At 35.7% G+C, this 19,608-nt stretch overlaps 1 protein-coding gene across 1 annotated transcript in view; it reads left to right on the plus strand.

The window, feature by feature from the left end:
• The window catches only part of Impbeta11 (importin beta11), a 127,375-nt gene that overhangs the window by 51,774 nt on the left and 55,993 nt on the right, over positions 1-19,608 (plus strand). Inside the window, exons 7-8 of the mRNA XM_089094189.1 lie at positions 6,832-7,095; positions 9,967-10,122. Of these exons, the coding sequence (XP_088950315.1) occupies positions 6,832-7,095; positions 9,967-10,122 (420 nt within the window). The remainder of the gene's footprint in view (positions 1-6,831; positions 7,096-9,966; positions 10,123-19,608) is intronic.

Here is a 19,608-nt window from a genome sequence, read left to right on the forward strand (position 1 = left end):
GTCCATCACCAGTACAACAGATGTTTTTGGAAATTCCACTATTGGGTTTTAAGTGGGAGGGGTATCTCCGAAAAACAATGGCAAATCCTATTTTGGTTAGTAAGGTATACTTTTTGGGTCTATTTTTGGCCGTGAATTATGAAAAAGGGAAAGAAAGGACTTGGAACCTACAAAAAATGACACTTATGCTTTTGAGTTGCAGAAAAAGATTGATAGTCTGAATCAACCAGGATTCTGTTCCTCTTACTTTGAAATACAGAAGTTCAAAAAGAGTGGAGCTTCCCACCAACAAATGGAAACCCAGTTCAGTAGAAACAATTTTGTCCAGCATCTCGCTGACAATGCGGATCGTGATACTTGCACTTTAGATGGTAATGGTACTTTCTATGGTTTAGCTATCATTGCAGCAACAACTCTAGCATCAACTAAAAAGAATTTAAGTGTTTGAGGCTAGAATTAGCAAGAGCTGACATTATCCCATGCTACATAATTCCATAAATGACATGAGGCAATTCTTTCAACGATAAAATACGAGAATCTCCCGCGTATCTCAAACTTTGATGCTTATCGTGAGTTCGATTTGTTTAAAAATATCAGGAACTATCATGAGTGCAATAGCTGGACTATAGATTTTTGTCGTCATTTGCGCTAATAGTATTGTATTATTTGCTTAGAGCAAAATTTAAATATACAATAAAAGTAAATTGACAGGGAATCTGATTTTTCACAGTTACAGGTAATGACAAATTATAATTTGTAAAAGTTTACAAAACATTTTAATATAATTCACAACATGGTATGCTTGGTTGAAATTCAATTTATTGCCTATAAAACAAGGAAAAAAACTAAATAAGTTAAAAAAGTTCAGAAGCCATGTGCAATTAAAAATGTGGGGGTTTGTGTTTCTTTTTTTTGTTCTTGACGCAGAAATTAGCTTTCTGCCGAACTTCAAAATACAGCTAAAAACAACACATTTTTTATGTTACACAGTTGAAATAACAACTCCGGTGCTATATTTATGAAAAAAAACTAACATATTTTCTTAGATGCTGATATTTCAAGGAGACTTGACTTACTTGACTAGGGTCTCGTCCGGCCTTTGTGGTTGTATTGGGGCTTCTTCTCTTCTGAGCAAATGATGAACGTGGCGACGGTAGTTCGATCTATCTGGCACTAGGTGAAGTAGCTGGGGGAGGTTATGAGCCGGGAAGATGTCGGTACATCTCTTACGAGGTCGGCCCCGGGGGCGTGCGCCGTGAAGCCGTCCTTCGAATGTGATTTTTTGAAGCTGGTTGGCCGACATTATCTGAATACTGCCAAGCCAGCGGATTTGTTGGCTTCTGACCCGGTCCATGATGGTGCGGGGGAACGGAGTATATTCTGGAGGTGTTCATTTGAAACTCGGTCAATGTAAGTAATCCCCGCAATGCGTCTTAAGGCATTTAGTTTCAAGTGCGGAGATTCTTCTCTCATCCCCAGCCTTTATTGACCAAGTTTCAATTGAGTATAAAGCAATTGGGACTATGAGGGAGTTGAAGAGGCACACCTTCAGAGAAGTTGACAGAGTCTTGTTTTTCCAGATTAGTAAGAGGTTCTTGAAGCTGGCGCTTGCCAGGCCAAGTCTTAGTTTGATCGATTTTGAGCAGTCGTTATCAGAAGTTAGGAGGCTCCCTAGGTAGACGAAGGAGTTAATATTTTCTACTGGCTCTCCTTTCATTGTTAGCTGCACATTTTTCGGAGCAAGGTCTCCAGACATTCGCATAACCTTGGTTTTGGCTGTATTAACGACCAATTCGAAGGCCTCGTCTGCTACCACTAGTTCGTCGGTGTCAGTTTGGAGTAGTTGCTCTTGACTGTTGAGTTTCTCGATGGCATCTGCGTATGCTAGTTTATCGATAAGCTTCCCTCCAATCTCTGCACCGTCAACAGTTTTAGCAAGTGATACCGCTGCGTTGAAGAATAGAATAAAGAGATGGGGTGACAAGAGGCAAGCTTGGAGAACGCCCGCTGATGTCAGAAACTCCTCTGTCAATCCCTCGGGCGTTTGGCACTGGCTGACGAATGTGAATCAGGATTACTATGTTTTCGGGGACTCCGTAGTGTAGCAGGATGTGCCATAATCCATCTTGCCATATCCTCCCTTTCCCTGCTCTTAAGTCAGTTTATTATTCTCTAATCTATTCTTATTTTCATTACTGTCCAATTGCTTATTTAAATACTTTCAAATCTCTTATTAAACCCCTTCAACGTCTTCAAAATAATGCCCTTCATACGTTAAAATAACTCCTTCCTTCCCCATCTTCCCTCCCCAATAAATCCCCTACTAAGAGCCTTTATACATTTTTAAGAATTTTGCCAGTTGATCTAGTCCTTACTGCAAATTGTGTCCTTTTCAGACTAAAACAAATAAAAGAATTAATACCATTGGCTTTAAATTCTAGTAACTTCTCTTTAGTTTCTTTGGTCCAGAATAATTATTGTTTAAGAAGTTCAGCCAAATTACCTTGCCCTAGAATCCGAAATGAAAGATACAGATTTTCTCCTAAAAATTCAATAATAAAGTTCTGGAATATTTATGAAAGCAATATAGGTTTGCGTTTTTCAATTCCAGTTTCTATAACTAAATTCAAACTATATATAATAAGTAATTAAAGATAGCTATTCTTTCATCATAAGTCATGTTGTTCGTTGCAATTGTTGAAAAATAATTAATTACGTGGTAATATATTGATTTGAGGTGTGGGCTGTGGGTTCAGTGTGGTGACTCATTTTCTTCCCAGTATATCTAGTGTATTATCATTTCTTTTCATCGTTTTTTATTATTATTATTATTTCTTTTATTTTTTGGAGAGCCTGTTTTCGAGTATAACTCACTGTGTAGGCACCCTCTGTAAATATTGTGTTTTCCATTGATTCATATTGTAAAAGTGTTATTTTGTCTTGTAGTGATTTATTGAGAAATTAAATGAACTTGAACTTGAACTTGAAGTCAAAAGCCTGCTTGAAATCGATGAAGAGTAGTAACAGTTGTTTCGCAAACTCGATATACTTCTCCATCATTTGCTGAGTGGAGAAAATCGGGTCAGTGGTAGAGCGGTTTTTTCTAAAGCTTACTTGGAGTTTCTCTAAGAGATGGTTTGTTAAAGATTTTAGATGGTCAAGAAGCATTTTTGTAAGAATCTTTGTCAGTTGGCTATATAAAATAATTGGTCTGTAGTTGTTTCATTCAACCTGTTCCCCCTTTTTATAAAAAGGGATGATGGTGGGTTTTGCCCAAGATATGGGGAAGTGGCCCGTTTCCCAGACACTTGTTAAGACTTTGTAATAGATATTGACCAGTTCTTCTGGGCCTGCTTTTAATAGTTCTGACTGAATACCATCTGGGCATGGGGCTTTATTTGTTTTTAGAGATTTTATTGCTGAGAGCACTTCCTCAACTGGGTACTGCGGTTTTGGGAAGGATAGTAAGATGTTCGGTTCGGGCGTTATTGGGGGGTTCAATGTTTCGCAGAAGTGGTCCTACTATCGTTCTCGTCTTCCCTCGGAGTCCGTGATTGGGAGTCCGTGTTTATCTAACAGTGTAGGAGCTGCCGAGGACTTCTTTTTGACAATTCATGGACTTTCTTGTACATGAAGTGGCTGTTACCTTTTTTAAAGGCTTCTTCACACTCACGACATTTGTCATCGACGTAGTGTCGTAGAGCTAGCCGGATTTTCTTTTCCGTTAGGTGTTTCAGCCTCTTCTACTCGTCCTTGCTTTGTCGGTCTACTTTGTTGCGCGCTTCTGCTCATATAGGTCAATAATTTCGGGGGTGATCCACGGTTTATCCGAATGGGTTTGAATTCCCAGGATTTCACTAGCTGTTTCTCTGATAATGAATGCGCTTTTGTCGACCAATCGGTCAATTTCTTCTGCTGTTGGAGCTTCCATGGGTTGGATGCTCGACAACTTGTTTGAGAGTGCTGTTCTATACCAGTTCCTTGTTTCTATTTTTTTCAGCAGATCGACACGATATCTTGGTAAGCTTTTCTTAGGCTGTTGGGGCTTCCGAATGCGCAAACGGAGCTCAGACATGACTAGAACGTGGTGCGAGTCCAAGTCGCCACTGGCTATGGAGACTGTGTTCAGTACTGATGATTTCCATCGCTTGCAGACTAGTATGTAATCAATCATGTTTGCAATGCGGCCGCCAGGGGATGTCCAGGCGACTTTCCTTAATTCTCTATGACGGAACATGGTGTTCGTTATGAAAAGTTCATTATCCCGACAAAAGTCAAAGAGCATTTCACCCCTGTGGTTTTGCCGCCCATGCCCGAACTTGCCCATGACGTCCTCAAGTTCATCATTTGAGTTTCCAACAGTGGCGTTGAAGTCTCCGTATCACGAACAAAACATCTTTCTTGGGAACAATGTCAACGGTGTGTTGGAGTTGGCTGTAGAATTCTTCGGCTTCTTGGTCACTCCGGGACGAGTCTGGGACGTAAACTTGGATTATGGTCATGTTGGCAATGGATCCTTTCAGACGAATGGTGATAATACGTTCAGAGACAGGATGGACGGCAAGAAGAGACTGTTTAAGCTTATAAAGCTTATATATTGCAATTGGTATTAAACCCCTCTTAAAAGGCTAAAGATGCTCATTGTGTTTGGATTAGTTGAGTTGAACTAGTGGGCTGAGTCTATTTTTCATTTTGCACAACCCTTCATAACTCCTACCTAAATGATTTTTATTTTCCCCTGTTTCTTGGTTCTGTCGCTAATTTTTACTTACCTGAACTTATGTCAGCTATTTAATTATTAAAGAAACTCTGGATTTTGAAATAAAATATTTATTATATTTAATGGATTTTTAATAAAATACATGTCCGGTCTTTTGATTTTAAAATTCACGATGTGTAAAATTGTTCATTAGAATAATGAAGACAACAAAGAAAACCATCTACAAGTGTTTGTTGCTCCTTTTTTTAACAAATGGGTCGCACAAAAAAAAAAAACCCAAAAAAACCAACAACGTGAACGTGCCTCTGTTTCAACTGGTCCTTTGCATGATTTTTTGCACTTGCTCTGGAGATGTTCTACAAAGGGGCGCTGGTCTTCCTATGATTGACTTCAGCCGCTATAAGGCTACACTATAGTTTTAATTTGCGATCGAATGAACCTTCTTTCGCCCACCTCGTATATTTATCCATTTTGTATGATGACGCTTGGAAAAAAATTCTTAGGAAGAACGAAACAAATAAGAGTTCCAATAGGGATCAAACCTTTTATTAGACTGTAAAAAACAGATACAAAAGTTACTGGATATTTCGATCACATACATATCAGCAGCGAAACTAAAGTATTACAATTGAAACAAACTACTAAAAAACAAACTCATAAAAAGGCAGTGGAGGCTTGGAAAAAATACAGATGTCGTATATATGGCTATGATAGATAAGTAAATTTATAACTGTAAATTCAACAACATTTCGCTTAGAAGAAGAAGAAGATTGTGCCACTTTCATTAAAAATTCACCTTATATTTGGGCAATGTTAAAAAACTCAAGACTTTGGATAAACATGAGCCTTCGAAGCCAATGAACCGGAAACTATCTTTGACCCGGAAGTAATTATTTTATTCTGTATAAATATAGCTTGTTTTAATTGCAATACTTTGGTTTCGCTGCTGATGATGATCACTGATGTATGTGATCGAAATATTCAGTAACTTTTGTATTTTTTTTCTCTATCTAATAAAAGGACCCACCCCTATTGGAACTCTTATTTGTTTTGTCATAGAAAGGCAATGTGATCTTGAAAAAAAAGTACTTTGAAAAAATGTCACTCTGCTAAGTTTTGCTATTCTATTGGTTAGAAAATTCTTTAATTTACCACAGATTTTGCCAGCAAAGTTGGTCTATCATATCAAGGAATTTTAAGCTTAAAACAAACTAATTAAAAAAATGTATCAGATCACATGAATTTATAATGAATGTTGTGTGACAATTGATGAGAATGTTAAAGGCAGTGAGTAATAGGGACTTAATCCGTGCGCGCCTAAGGCTCATTTTCCTCTGGACAGAGTTTTTAAATCTTTCCAAAAAACTAGTTTTTAGTTTTTAAAACTAGTTAAAGAAATTTAATTTTAGCTTTCTTCTGAAAAACTTAAAAGAGTTAACTAAAAAATCTAAGGCTTTCTTGATTGAAAATCGTCTTTAAAACCTGCCAAGGACGTAAATATTAAACATTTTTGGTCCCTGGACCTATTTTAGGTCTATTCATACCTATAAACCGCGATTTTCTTGTGTTTTCTTCTGGTTGTTAAAATTGAAAATTGTACTCCATTTTGTCAGTGTTGCCATGTTGAACCTTTAAGATAAATTAGCAAAACTAATTGGTTGGATTTGGCACCAATTTTTGTCTGTAAAACATTAGCAATGAGTTGATTCCCAAGTTCGACTACACTTTCAAAGGAAAGGTATACTTTCTTAAGCTGTTTGGTGACTTATTTTTTTTAGTTTTTTTGCTGGTTTTTCACTGACGTTTATTTTTTTTTTTAAATTGGCATCCGCTACTAACAAAATCCTTATAACTGTACATGGAGAGCTGGAAAGCTTTTTGATTGAAAATTGAATTCTCAGTTTTCCCTAATTTTTGAAGATATAGTTCGGTAAATTCCCACTTAATCCGTTCAAATAAACAAGTTTTGTTTTCACTCTCTTTGGTATTTTAGCAAATTTTCCCACGTATTGGTCAGAGAAAAACTTTTCAATTGTAAAAGATGTTTAAGCGTTGACACGGCATATTGTGGTACAGTACTTTTCGATAATTAAATCTACTTTTTGTTTCAGGAAACTTTTTTCTCATCGGAACACAGTTAGATACAAATATGAAAAAGCTGATCATTAATCATGTAAAAATTATGGCAGATTTATTAGAAAGGAGTCCATTGTCGTTCTTGCCATTGGTAACGCCCAGTTTGAACTTTGTTGCGGACTATGTATTTACAGTGGAAGGCCAAAGATTTTGTTTTCAAGAATTTGCCGTTAAACTGATGAATTTGATGAAAGCGCTAATACTTTGTGCTGAATACAAGCCGGCCAAAGTTATAGAAGGTAATAATAACGTAGCTATGATTTCAAGTTTCATCAAAATTCCAGCAATTTTTGTTTCATGTAACTTGTGAGCCAGTGAATCACTTTGTTGTTGTCAGGGTTGATTTCCACTGTCTCTTAGCTAGTAATTAAACCTCTGCCCATGCACCGAGTGAAAATATACTCATGGGGGTACAAATTAAGGTGCACAAATTGGGTTTGCGCTGAGGTAAAAAAGATAAAAAACAAAAACACATTCAGAGACTCCTTGGGCGCAACAACTCCTTTTTGGCAGATATTATCACATATTCACATTATTTTTGTATTTGTTTTTCCTGGGTGCGTAGACCAGTCTTTTTTGCACTGAAAATAATAATAAAATTGTTATGTTTTATTAAGTTTTTGTAAGAAATTGCTGATTTTTTACCTTCTTTTTTACTGTTTCTGTTACCTTAATCCATGTCGAGTTCTCACAGAAATTAAAGTGAACCTTCATAGAATATAATTTATTAAACCAATTTGGCATTAAAACAAATAAACAAAGAAAAAAGAGCAAAAAGGGGTTTCTTATAGTCCAAATGAAGATACTGAAAAAACAAAGCGAATATTTTGAGAGGACAAACGCCTCTCTTCTTCAGCGCGAAACGAAACGATGTATCAATAAAAGCCAAAAATTAAAAGAATTAAAACCAACTACCTAACAACCATAAAAGCGAGTTATTCGCCAGCGAGTTATTTGTGCAAATCGCGGATATTGGCGAATAACTCGCTTTTATGGTTGTTAGGTAGTTGGTTTTAATTCTTTTAATTTTTGGCTTTTATTGATACATCGTTTCGTTTCGCGCTGAAGAAGAGAGGCGTTTGTCCTCTCGAAATATTCGCTTTGTTTTTTCAGTATCGTCATTTGTCCTATAAAAAACCCATTTTTGCTCGTTTTTCTTTCTTTAACCTTCATAGAATGTGAATTTTGTGCTGGTAAAGGTATTCCTCAGCAGGGACACTGGACAATATACTTAACAGATTTTCATTTTTTTGTATTTGACATTCTATGCTGCAATAACAAGATAGCTGTACATTGCATCCAATTATGGAGGTATTGGAGGATAGGAGATCCCTCCATTTCTCTACAAAAGGATAGAAATCTTAACGTTTTGAGGGGTTCTAACGGCACCTTATTGTGTACTTATTCGGTGCTTTCTCTTTTCTTACGTTCAAATACAGTCTTATTTAGGAAGTCGAGGAGCTTATCCATCGGCCCGTCTCTTACGTATTTCTGTCTCTCAGTTTTACTCTAAATCTTCTTCTCCTTGGAACTTTAGAATATGCAATAGCATAGATAATCTAAGTGTTATTGGTTTAAGGTGTGCTTGGCTTGGTCCATAATTGCAGACAAGAACAGACTCCAATTATCTACAATAATTGGAATGGAATCATAATGATTGGAATGGAATATTATTGGAATAGAATGGAATGGATATATTATATCTATTGTTATATCCATTATTATATTATATCCATATTATATCCAACAATTGGAATGGAATAAGAATGAGAATCATATGTTTGGTATGTCCATCTCCCAACTTGCGAAAAAGAAAACACATACGCACATAAAATTGCAAGATTATAAAGTAAATATCTGGTAGGGTATTTGACAAGAAAAATTTCTCCCCCTTCCTCTAGAAATCGGTTGGTAGCCCTTTTCATACAATGCCATTGTAGTTTTGCCGGTGATTTGACCATTTGTTTTTATTTGTTATTGACATTAGTGACGCTAAGTGCTAGAATTTTGCTGAAATCAGTATCTTGGGAGTTAAAAAATCGGTAAAAATGGCCAACCAATCAGTAAAGTTCATTGCAAATCAAATATAGACGTATACGGTAAAATATATCGAAACTGTAAAATATGTTGTTATATAAGCTTGTGATTAGAGATAATTTGCGTATCTGTTGTTCACAAAACGATAATGTTTTAATCGTGTTAGCCAACTAAAGACATTTATGCAAAACCTCTTAAAGTTGACATTTGATCACAACCCCATGTACATTTTAGGAGGAGATTTGACTTGATTGTGGAGGCAACGAGAAAAAAAAAGAGAAAAGAAGAAGAAGGACAAGCTGTTATTAAGAGCCGGATTCTTTTTTTCTTTAGCCCTTAATAGTTTTTCTTATTTTTTCAAACTAATGGATGTGACTTACATCAGTGGAGACAAATAAGCAAATGAGGCCACATCCTCACAAGAAAAGAAAAAAAAAACAATTATGAATTAGCTGTATTACTGTAAAACAGGTCAATAGTAGAATAAGAAAATTACAGAAAATTAGCTACTACAAAATTTAGCAAATTAGCCATTAGTAAAAATTATAGCAAATTAGCAATTGCATGACACTACTGGTTTTAATGTCAGATTTTACAAAAGAATTTTTTCGGGGGTTGGGGGGGGGGGTCACAATAAACTTTAAAAAACGCATAGAAAATTTCGTTTATATTCGCTTTTATTACATTTTTTACGAGTCGGACAAACGTTTTGGAATGAAATATCGTTAATAATTTCTTTTGGGGGGCGGGGTTAGAACATGGAGGGCCTGGGGTTAGCTCCCATAAGTTTTGGAATAAAATGTCGGTAATTAGTATTTGCGGGGAGGAGAGGGTAGTCAACTCCCACATGTTTTTAAATAAACATGTTTAGTAAATTTTCTTAGAGATTCTACTTGTCACTTGTTGGTCATTACAACCCAGGTACCCACCTCAAATGGAATTTTGCGGTTGCCATCTTTGATTTCTTCCATTTTTAAATACATGTATAAAGCTCTTGTTTGTGCTTCTTGTGGTATTTTTCAACCCAGCTTGCTTATCAGTTAGTGTATTTATATTTTTTTTCTTTTTTGAAGAAACGAAGGAAGTGGCAACCCTGGAAGCGCACAAAATGAAGATGGCATTCTTTACTCCGTCAAAACTAAGTCAACTTTTCCATTGTCTTGTAGGCGAATACCTGCCGCTCAAAGAAGAAGAGCTTAATAAATGGTCTAAAGACCCAGAAGAGTTCTGTAAGTTTTGTTTTCGTCGATTTAAAACCGCATTCATTATATGAATTAAAATAGAAACCGCTAGCACAAAATTAAAAAATTCACCATCGGTTAAATGTTTTTCGTGTACATCTTAATAGTTGGTTGAAATATCAGAAAATCTTTATTGGATGGGGGAAGGGGGTAAATACGTACAACATTCATTTTTTGCCATTATTTTACGGGTATGATCAAGATAAAAGTCAATTAACCTATTTAAGGTTGTTCTGAATTACCTTTAATTCAAGATTGGATGCTCGACCCGTGAAAGTCATCACAGGTGATATGATGAATGACATTTAAGGTGAATGAGGAATGGTATGTAATACTACAGCTAATAACTGTATAAGTACTGTATTATGATTACCGTAGATAATTACCATATATTTTTTTATTTCAATCTTTTTCTCACGAACTGGCATTTTAACAAGGGGTTTCAGTTATAAAAGTATCCAAGAGTTTTTTGAATGCTTTCATTAATTTTTCTTCTGAAATGAATGCCTCAGTCCTCCTGCTTCCAGAGATCAGTCTGATAACAACCTGTGAGGGAAAAAAAAAAAAAAGATTTTGATTTTGGGAACTAAAACTTGAATCGATATTTTTCTCTGGTTCAGACCCCCCCCCCCTCATTTCACTCACATTTCACCCTCGATTTACTCACAATACGAATATTCGCAATATGATTGCAGAAATGATATCAAATTAACTGGTAAATTTTGTGCTTTAATAAAGAGTGCTTTAAGATTCACTCACAATACAATTATTCGCAAAACGATTACAGAAATCACACCATGTGAACTGGTAAATTTGGTGCTTTGATAAAGAGTGCTTTAAGATTCACTCACAATACGAATATTCGCAATACGATTGCAGAAATCATACCAAATTAACTGGTAAATTTGGTGCTTTAATAAAGAGTGCTTTAAGATTCACTCACAATACAAATATTCGCAATACGATTGCAGAAATCGCACCAAGTGAACTGGTAAATTGGATGCTTTAATAAAGAGAGCTTTAAGATTCACTCACAACACAAATATTTGCCATACGATCGCAGAAATCGTACCAAGTGAACTGGTAAATTGGGTGCTTTAATAAAGAGAGCTTTAAGATTCACTCACAATAAGAATATTCGCAATACGATTGTAGAAATCATACCAAATTAACTAGTAAATTTGGTGCTTTAATAAAGATTGCTTTAAGATTCACTCACAATACAAATATTCGCAATACGATTGCAGAAATCGCACCAAGTGAACTGGTAAATTGGGTGCTTTAATAAAGAGAGCTTTGAGATTCACTCACAATACAAATATTTGCAATACGATCGCAGAAATCACACCATTGAACTGGCAAATTTCGTGCTTTAATAAAGAGTGCTTTAAGATTCACTCACAATACAAATATTCGTAATACGATTGCAGAAATCCCACCAAATGAACTGGTAAATTTCCTGCTTTAATAAAGGGTGCTTTAAGATTCACTAACAATTCAAATATTTGCAATACGATTGCAGAAATCACACCAAATGAACTGGTATATTTGGTGATTTAATAAAGAGTGCTTGAAGATTTACTCACAATACAAATATTCGCAATACGATTGCAGAAATCATACCAAATTAACTGATGAATTTGGAGCTTTAATAGAGTGCTTTAAGATTCACTCACAATACAAATATTCGCAATACGATTGCAGAAATCACACCAAATGAACTGGTAATTTTGGTGATTTAATAAAGAATGCTTTAAGATTCACTCACAATACAAATATTCGTAATATGATTGCAGAAATCACACCAGGCGAACTGGTAAATTGGGTGCTTTAATAAAGAGTGCTTTAAGATTCACTCACAATACAAATATTCGCAATACGATTGCAGTAATCATACCAAAGGAACTGGTAAATTTGGTGCTTTAATAAAATGGGTTTTAAACTTCACTCACAACAGAAATATTCGCAACATGATTGCAGAAATCACACCAAGTGAACTGGTAAATTTGGTGCTTTAATAAAGAGTGCTTTAAGATTTACTCACAATACAAATATTCGCAATACGATTGCAGAAATCATACCAAATTAACTGGTGAATTTGGTGCTTTAATAAAGTGGGCTTTAAACTTCACTCACAACAGAAATATTCGCAACATGATTGCAGAAATCACACCAAGTGAACTGGTAAATTTGGTGCTTTAATAAAGAGTGCTTTAAGATTTACTCACAATACAAATATTCGCAATACGATTGCAGAAATCATACCAAATTAACTGGTGAATTTGGTGCTTTAATAAAGAGTTCTTTAAGATTCACTCACAATACAATTATTCGCAATACGATTGCAGAAATTACACCGAGTGAACTGGTAAATTGGGTGCTTTAATAAAGAGTTCTTTAAGATTCACTCACAATACAAATATTCGCATTACGATTACAGAAATCACACCAAGTAAACTGGTAAATTTGGTGCTTTGATAAAGAGTGCTTTAAGATTCACTCACAATACGAATATTTGCAATACGATTGCAAAAATCGCACCAAGTGAACTGGTAAATTTGGTGCTTAAAAAGAGTGCTTTAAGATTTACTCACAATAAGAATATTCGCAATACGATTGTAGAAATCATACCAAATTAACTAGTAAATTTGGTGCTTTAATAAAGAATGCTTTAAGATTCACTCACAATACAAATATTCGCAATACGATTGCAGAAATCGCACCAAGTGAACTGGTAAATTGGGTGCTTTAATAAAGAGAGCTTTGAGATTCACTCACAATACAAATATTTGCAATACGATCGCAGAAATCACACCAAATGAACTGGTAAATATCGTGCTTTAATAAAGAGTGCTTTAAGATTCACTCACAATACAAATATTCGTAATACGATTGCAGAAATCCCACCAAATGAACTGGTAAATTTCGTGCTTTAATAAAGAGTGCTTTAAGATTCACTAACAATTCAAATATTCGCAATACGATTGCAGAAATCACACCAAATGAACTGGTAAATTTGGGGCTTTAATAAAGAGTGCTTTAAGATTTACTCACAATACAAATATTCGTAATACGATTGCAGAAATCACACCAAATGAACAGGTAAATTAGGTGATTTAATAAAGAATGCTTTAATATTCACTCACAATATAAATATTCGCTATATGATTGCAGGAATCACACCTGGTGAACTGGTAAATTGGGTGCTTTAATAAAGAGTGCTTTAAGATTCACTCACAATACAAATATTCGCAATACGATTGCAGTAATCATACCAAATGAACTGGTAAATTTGGTGCTTTAATAAAGTGGGCTTTAAACTTCACTCACAACAGAAATATTCGCAACATGATTGCAGAAATCACACCAAGTGAACTGGTAAATTTGGTACTTTAATAAAGAGTGCTTTAAGATTCACTCACAATACGAATATTCGCAATATGATTGCAGAAATCATACCAAGTAAACTGGTAAATTGGGTGCTTTAATAAAGAGTGCTTTAAGATTCACTCACAATACAAATATTCGCAATACGATTGCAGAAATCACACCAAGTGAACTGGTAAATTGGGTGCTCTCATAAAGAGTGCTTTAAGATTAACTCACAATACAAATATTCGCAATACGATTGCAGAAATCATACCAAATGAACTGGTAAATTTAGTGCTTTAATAAAGATTGCTTTAAGATTCACTCATAATACAAATATTCATAGAATCATAGAATCATAGAATCATTTTAATGAAAAACAGCTGTCATACACATTAAAAAAAAATGCACTAAAAGGCGCTGTTTTTTACATGAAAACTTTTTTACATAAAAACACTTCTCTACATTTTATTAAATGCACTTGTAAAAAAAGGAACAAAGGAGTTACTAAGTCTGTTTGTGCGGCACGAGACGGGCATAAGTTTGCTTTTGCTTCTGGTATTTGCGCGAACAGGCATTTCAGGTGGTAATATTGTCCTATGTACAGGACTAGACAATAAAAACTGGCCAAAACAAATCATCAGCTGAAAACGGCGATTGCGAAGGCTTGGTATTTCAAGTGACTTCAGAGCGGAGCTGTAATCTACATATTCGTCGCAAAGAATGATCTTTACAGCTCGTTTCTGGATCCCCTCCAAATCATCACTTAAGTAATCTATGTGATGAACTTGTGGGCCCCAGACGGGACACGCATATTCAAGGATGGGTCGAATAAAAGTGAGGTACGCTGTTTTCAGCTGATACACTGGAAAACCTAGGCGGCGCATCGCCACCAGTGTCCGCATAGCATAATTTCCCTTCTTAACCAGCTCTTGTACATGAATAGAGAACGAACAGTCCACACTAAAGGTGACGCCCAAGATGGTCGCACACGAAGCAGAAGGGACCAAAGTCGCGGGGCAGGTAAAATCGCGTTTAAGTGGGTTGAACCTCAAAACCTTTGATTTATTCTCATTAATTTGAAGACTGTTTGCAGTACACTGTGATTTAAACTGACCGAAAAAATTTGGGTCGAACTGGGCTAAAGCTTGTGAATCCTTTACGGGGTATTTAAGAAGCGCAGACAAATCATCGACGAATTTAAAACGATCGTCAAAGTCAGAAAGTACATAGTTGATAACAGCCAGGAAAAGAAGAGCTGCTAATTTGGTACCTTGTGGGGCGCCACATGTAATTTCCACCCATTCTGATTCAATATCACCAAGAAAAAGGGCGTACACTTTTTGTACTTGTGACGTAAGAAAACAATTATTAATTGGAGGATGTGCTTACGGGCACCCATTGACTTGAGATTCTGGGCGGCAACAGGGTGCCTAAGCAAATCAAATGCCTTTCGGTAGTCTACCAGAAGTAAATCTACAAACGAGCTTCTAAACTCTAACCATTCAACTACTAGGTGATAAGGCCGTACCAAATAAACAGACGTGCTGCATCCCTTCAAGCAACAATACTGGAAGGGGTCAAGTGACGGTGAAATGTCCATGAGAAGTTCACGATACACGAAAAATTCTGCAACTTTAGCAAAGTTCGGTGTGATCGAAATAGGTCTTAACTGATCACATGTCTTAGGTCCTTGAAATTTGGGTATTACGCGAACATATGCTCGCTTCCAAGCATCGGGAAAGGTTTGTTCACTGAAGCACTGATTGATGATCGATGCCAATGGTTTGGCTAAAAACAAGGCATATTCGCGAATAAGTTTGACCGGCAACTCACCAGGGTAGGAAGAGCAATTCGGTTTTAGTTTTTTAAGTTCTTTAAAAACAGCAAATTCAAATTAATTGCTGTTTAAAAACAGCAATTCGCAATACGATTGCAGAAATCACACCAAATGAACTGGTAAATTTGGCGCTTTAATAAAGAGTGCTTTAAGATTCACTCACAATACAAATATTCCTAATACAATTGCAGAAATCACACCTAGTGAACTGGTAAATTTGGTGCTTTAAGATTCACCCACAATACGAATATTCGCAATACGATTGCAGAAATCATACCAAATGAACTGGTAAATTTAATGCTTTAATAAAGTGCTTTAAGATTCACTCACAATACAAATATTTGCAATACCGATCGCAGAAATCACACCAATTGAACTGGTAAATTTGGTGCTGTAATAAAGAGTGCTTTAAGATTCACTCACAATACGAATATTCGCAATACGATTGCAGAAATCATACCAAATTAACCGGTAAATTTGGTGCTTTAATAAAGAGTGCTTTAAGATTCACTCACAATACAAATATTTGCAATACCGATCGCAGAAATCACAATAATTGAACTGGTAAATTTGGTGCTTTAATAAAGTGTGCTTTAAGATTCACTCAAAATACAAATATTTTCAATACGATTGCAGAAATCACACCAAATGAACTGGTAAATTTGGCGCTTTAATAAAGAGTGCTTTAAGATTCACTCACAATACAAATATTCCTAATACAATTGCAGAAATCACACCTAGTGAACTGGTAAACTTGGTGCTTTAATAAAGAGTGCTTTAAGATTCACCCGCAATACAAATATTCGCAATACGATTGCAGAAACCATACCAAATGAATTGGTAAATTTAATGCTTTAATAAAGTGCTTTAAGATTCACTCACAATACAAATATTTGCAATACCGATCGCAGAAATCACACCGAATGAACTGGTAAATTTGGCGCTTTAATAAAGAGTGCTTTAAGATTCACTCACAATACAAATATTCCTAATACAATTGCAGAAATCACACCTAGTGAACTGGTAAATTTGGTGCTTTAATAAAGAGTGCTTTAAGATTCACCCACAATACAAATATTCGCAATACGATTGCAGAAATCATACCAAATGAACTGGTAAATTTAATGCTTTAATAAAGTGCTTTAAGATTCACTCAATACAAATATTTGCAATACCGATCGCAGAAATCACAATAATTGAACTGGTAAATTTGGTGCTTTAATAAAGAGTGCTTTAAGATTCACTCACAATACAAATATTTTCAATACGATTGCAGAAATCATACCAAATGAACTGGTAAATTTGGTGCTTTAATAAAGAGTGCTTTAAGATTCACTCACAATACAAATATTCCTAATACAATTGCAGAAATCACACCTAGTGAACTGGTAAACTTGGTGCTTTAATAAAGAGTGCTTTAAGATTCACCCACAATACAAATATTCGCAATACGATTGCAGAAATTATACCAAATGAACTGGTAAATTTAATGCTTTAATAAAGTGCTTTAAGATTCACTCACAATACAAATATTTGCAATACCGATCGCAGAAATCACACCAATTGAACTGGTAAATTTGGTGCTTTAATAAAGAGTGCTTTAAGATTCACTCACAATACGAATATTCGCAATATGATTTCAGAAATCATACCAAATTAACCGGTAAATTTGGTGCTTTAATAAAGAGTGCTTTAAGATTCACTCACAATACAAATATTTTCAATACGATTGCAGAAATCACACCAAGTGAACTAGTAAATTGGGTGCTTTAATAAAGAGTGCTTTAAGATTCACTCACAATACAAATATTCGCAATACGATTGCAGAAATCACACCAAGTGAACTGGTAAATTTGGTGCTTTAATAAAGAGTGCTTTAAGATTTACTCACAATACGAATAGAATTTAGAATAGAATAGAATTTATTGACACAAAAGCCCAAAGGGCCGTGGTCACAAGAACAAAGACACTTTCATACAAGCATAAATTGGCACAAAACTATAATCTAAGCTAGTGAAATATCACTCTCATCCCTAATCTTCAAAAAAAACTTTTCTCTATGTTCTATACCCATCGTCAGGAACCTTCCGAATCTCTTATACCTCCCATATCTTTCCTTGCTAATAAATGTATTATCTCATCTCTCTCCTAAGCCTCAACCCTAAACAATTCTTTCCTTAAATCTTTTAAGTCACTACAGTTCCCCACAAAATAAACCAAATCTTCCTCTTTCCCGCACGTGGGACAGAAGTAAGGACCAGAAGCTTGCCTAACCCCTCCCAGATACTTCCTTCTCTCACCTAGTGGTAACCCATCTGACCTAACACAAATAATCAACTTTTGTTGCCTCTTTTGAAGCTCCGCCTTAAAATATAATTCTTCTCCCCACTGCTCCTTAGCCTTTGCATATAACTCCAGTGATCGGGACTTGTTCACTCGCGCATGCCACACCTGGATCTCCTGGTCCCTTAACCTCTCCTTGACCCTATTTGCAACTGCTCCTTCCTTTAATCCAATCCCTAACCCACCATTCCATAGCTCTGAAAATCCACAATCATCCAATATCTTCTTTATATGAGATGGTCAAGTATCACTCTTTGGGATCCTCAGAGCTTCTAAATATGGCGTTTTTATTATCCTTACTCTGTGCATACTTGGAATTGTCTTCCATAATCTTATTATCTCTACTAGCCTATCATTTCTCAAAGAAAATAAATCTAGATCTCCTCTCAATACTAAACTATTCGTTGAAAAATGTAGACTTAAAACTCTTAAAATACTGAAGTTGAATTTTCTCCATCGTCTCACCAGCTATGTATCCCCAAACTTCAGGTCCATAATGTATAGCCGATTCAATCTTTACCTGAAATATCTGCTTATGCATCTTCAGGTTCTGTATGTTTACCAGTTGGCTAGCAGTCACAGCATAGGCGCAGGACTTCCCTTTAGCAAGACTTAGCAAGACTTCAGCTGCTTTCTAAACTTACCATTTGACGAAAATTTACATCCTAAATGCGTAAACTCATCCCTACAATCTAAATCTATTCCCTCCCATTTTACTCTATCCCTACTTGTAATCTTACCCCCTTTTCTAAAAACCATAACTACCGACTTCTTTACATTCAGGCTTAGTTGTTTCCTATCTATATAATACTTAGTTCTATCCAACAAGAACTGTAAATCCTCTCTAGACTTCGCCACTAGTGCCAGGTCATCTGCGAACATCAGCATGCATAGTTCACAGATATCTAATGACACCATTGGGGCTCATTACTTGCTAAGAAATTCCAGCAAACCATAAATAAAGAACAAAAATAACCGTAGTGACAGGGGGAATCTTTGTTTAACCCCCCTTTCTAGCACAGATTATATCTGAAAATTTTCCTGCCACCCAACTAACAGTTTTTGTGGCTTCATACATATTTTCTAAAATCTGTAAAAGTGGGCATGGCAGGCCAATATTTATACAATCCTTCATTAACAGTTCCCTCTTTACATTATCAAATACCCCTTTTAAATCCAAAAAACCTGCATACAATTTACCTCCCTTCTTATTTATAAACTTATCAACTAAATACTTTAATGTAAAAATCTGATCAATCGTACTAAGTCCCTCTCTGAATCCTGACTGCTCCGCGGCAAGCCTTTCAGTTTTCTGGAGCCAACTTCTAAGTCTGTTATCTAATACCTTCGCCATTAGCTTTCCTAGTGTGTTACCTAAGTGTATACATCTATAATTTTCATGTAGTTTCCTATTCTCTTTCTTGAAAATCGGCACTCCTACTGCCAGGTTCCACTCACTAGGCCAAACTCCAGATCGAAGAACTGCTGTAAATATCAAAGAAATAATGTACAATGTTACGCTTCTACTATACTTCCATAGAGCTGCTGGAATGCCATCAGGACCAGGTGCTGAACATCCCTTCATCTCTTTTAAACTTTCTCATGCTTCTTATACCCTAACTGGCTCGATTAAAGCATCATCTTCGTCCTTTATAGGTCTATAAACTTTTTCTTTGTTACTCTTTTTCCAATTATCTTCAAATACACACTCATTTTCTGTTATCTTCTGCCTCTCAAGTTCACTTTACCAGGTTTACGCGGGTGAGGGGGTTATCTTGGCTTGTATCCTTCTGGTAGAACATGAAACTCTCTTCCAAAAAACTTTGCTATCCTTATCCTTTAATGCCTGCTCTATCTCCTTAATATCTTCTTCTTCTTTCATCTTCTTAGGCTCTCTTACTACTTTCTTATACTCTCTCCTA

Source organism: Artemia sp. Qi Xiang Cuo, chromosome 9, assembly GCF_049724085.1.
Source record: "Artemia sp. Qi Xiang Cuo chromosome 9, ASM4972408v1, whole genome shotgun sequence".
In the NCBI taxonomy this organism is placed as follows: Eukaryota; Metazoa; Arthropoda; class Branchiopoda; order Anostraca; family Artemiidae; genus Artemia; species Artemia sp. Qi Xiang Cuo.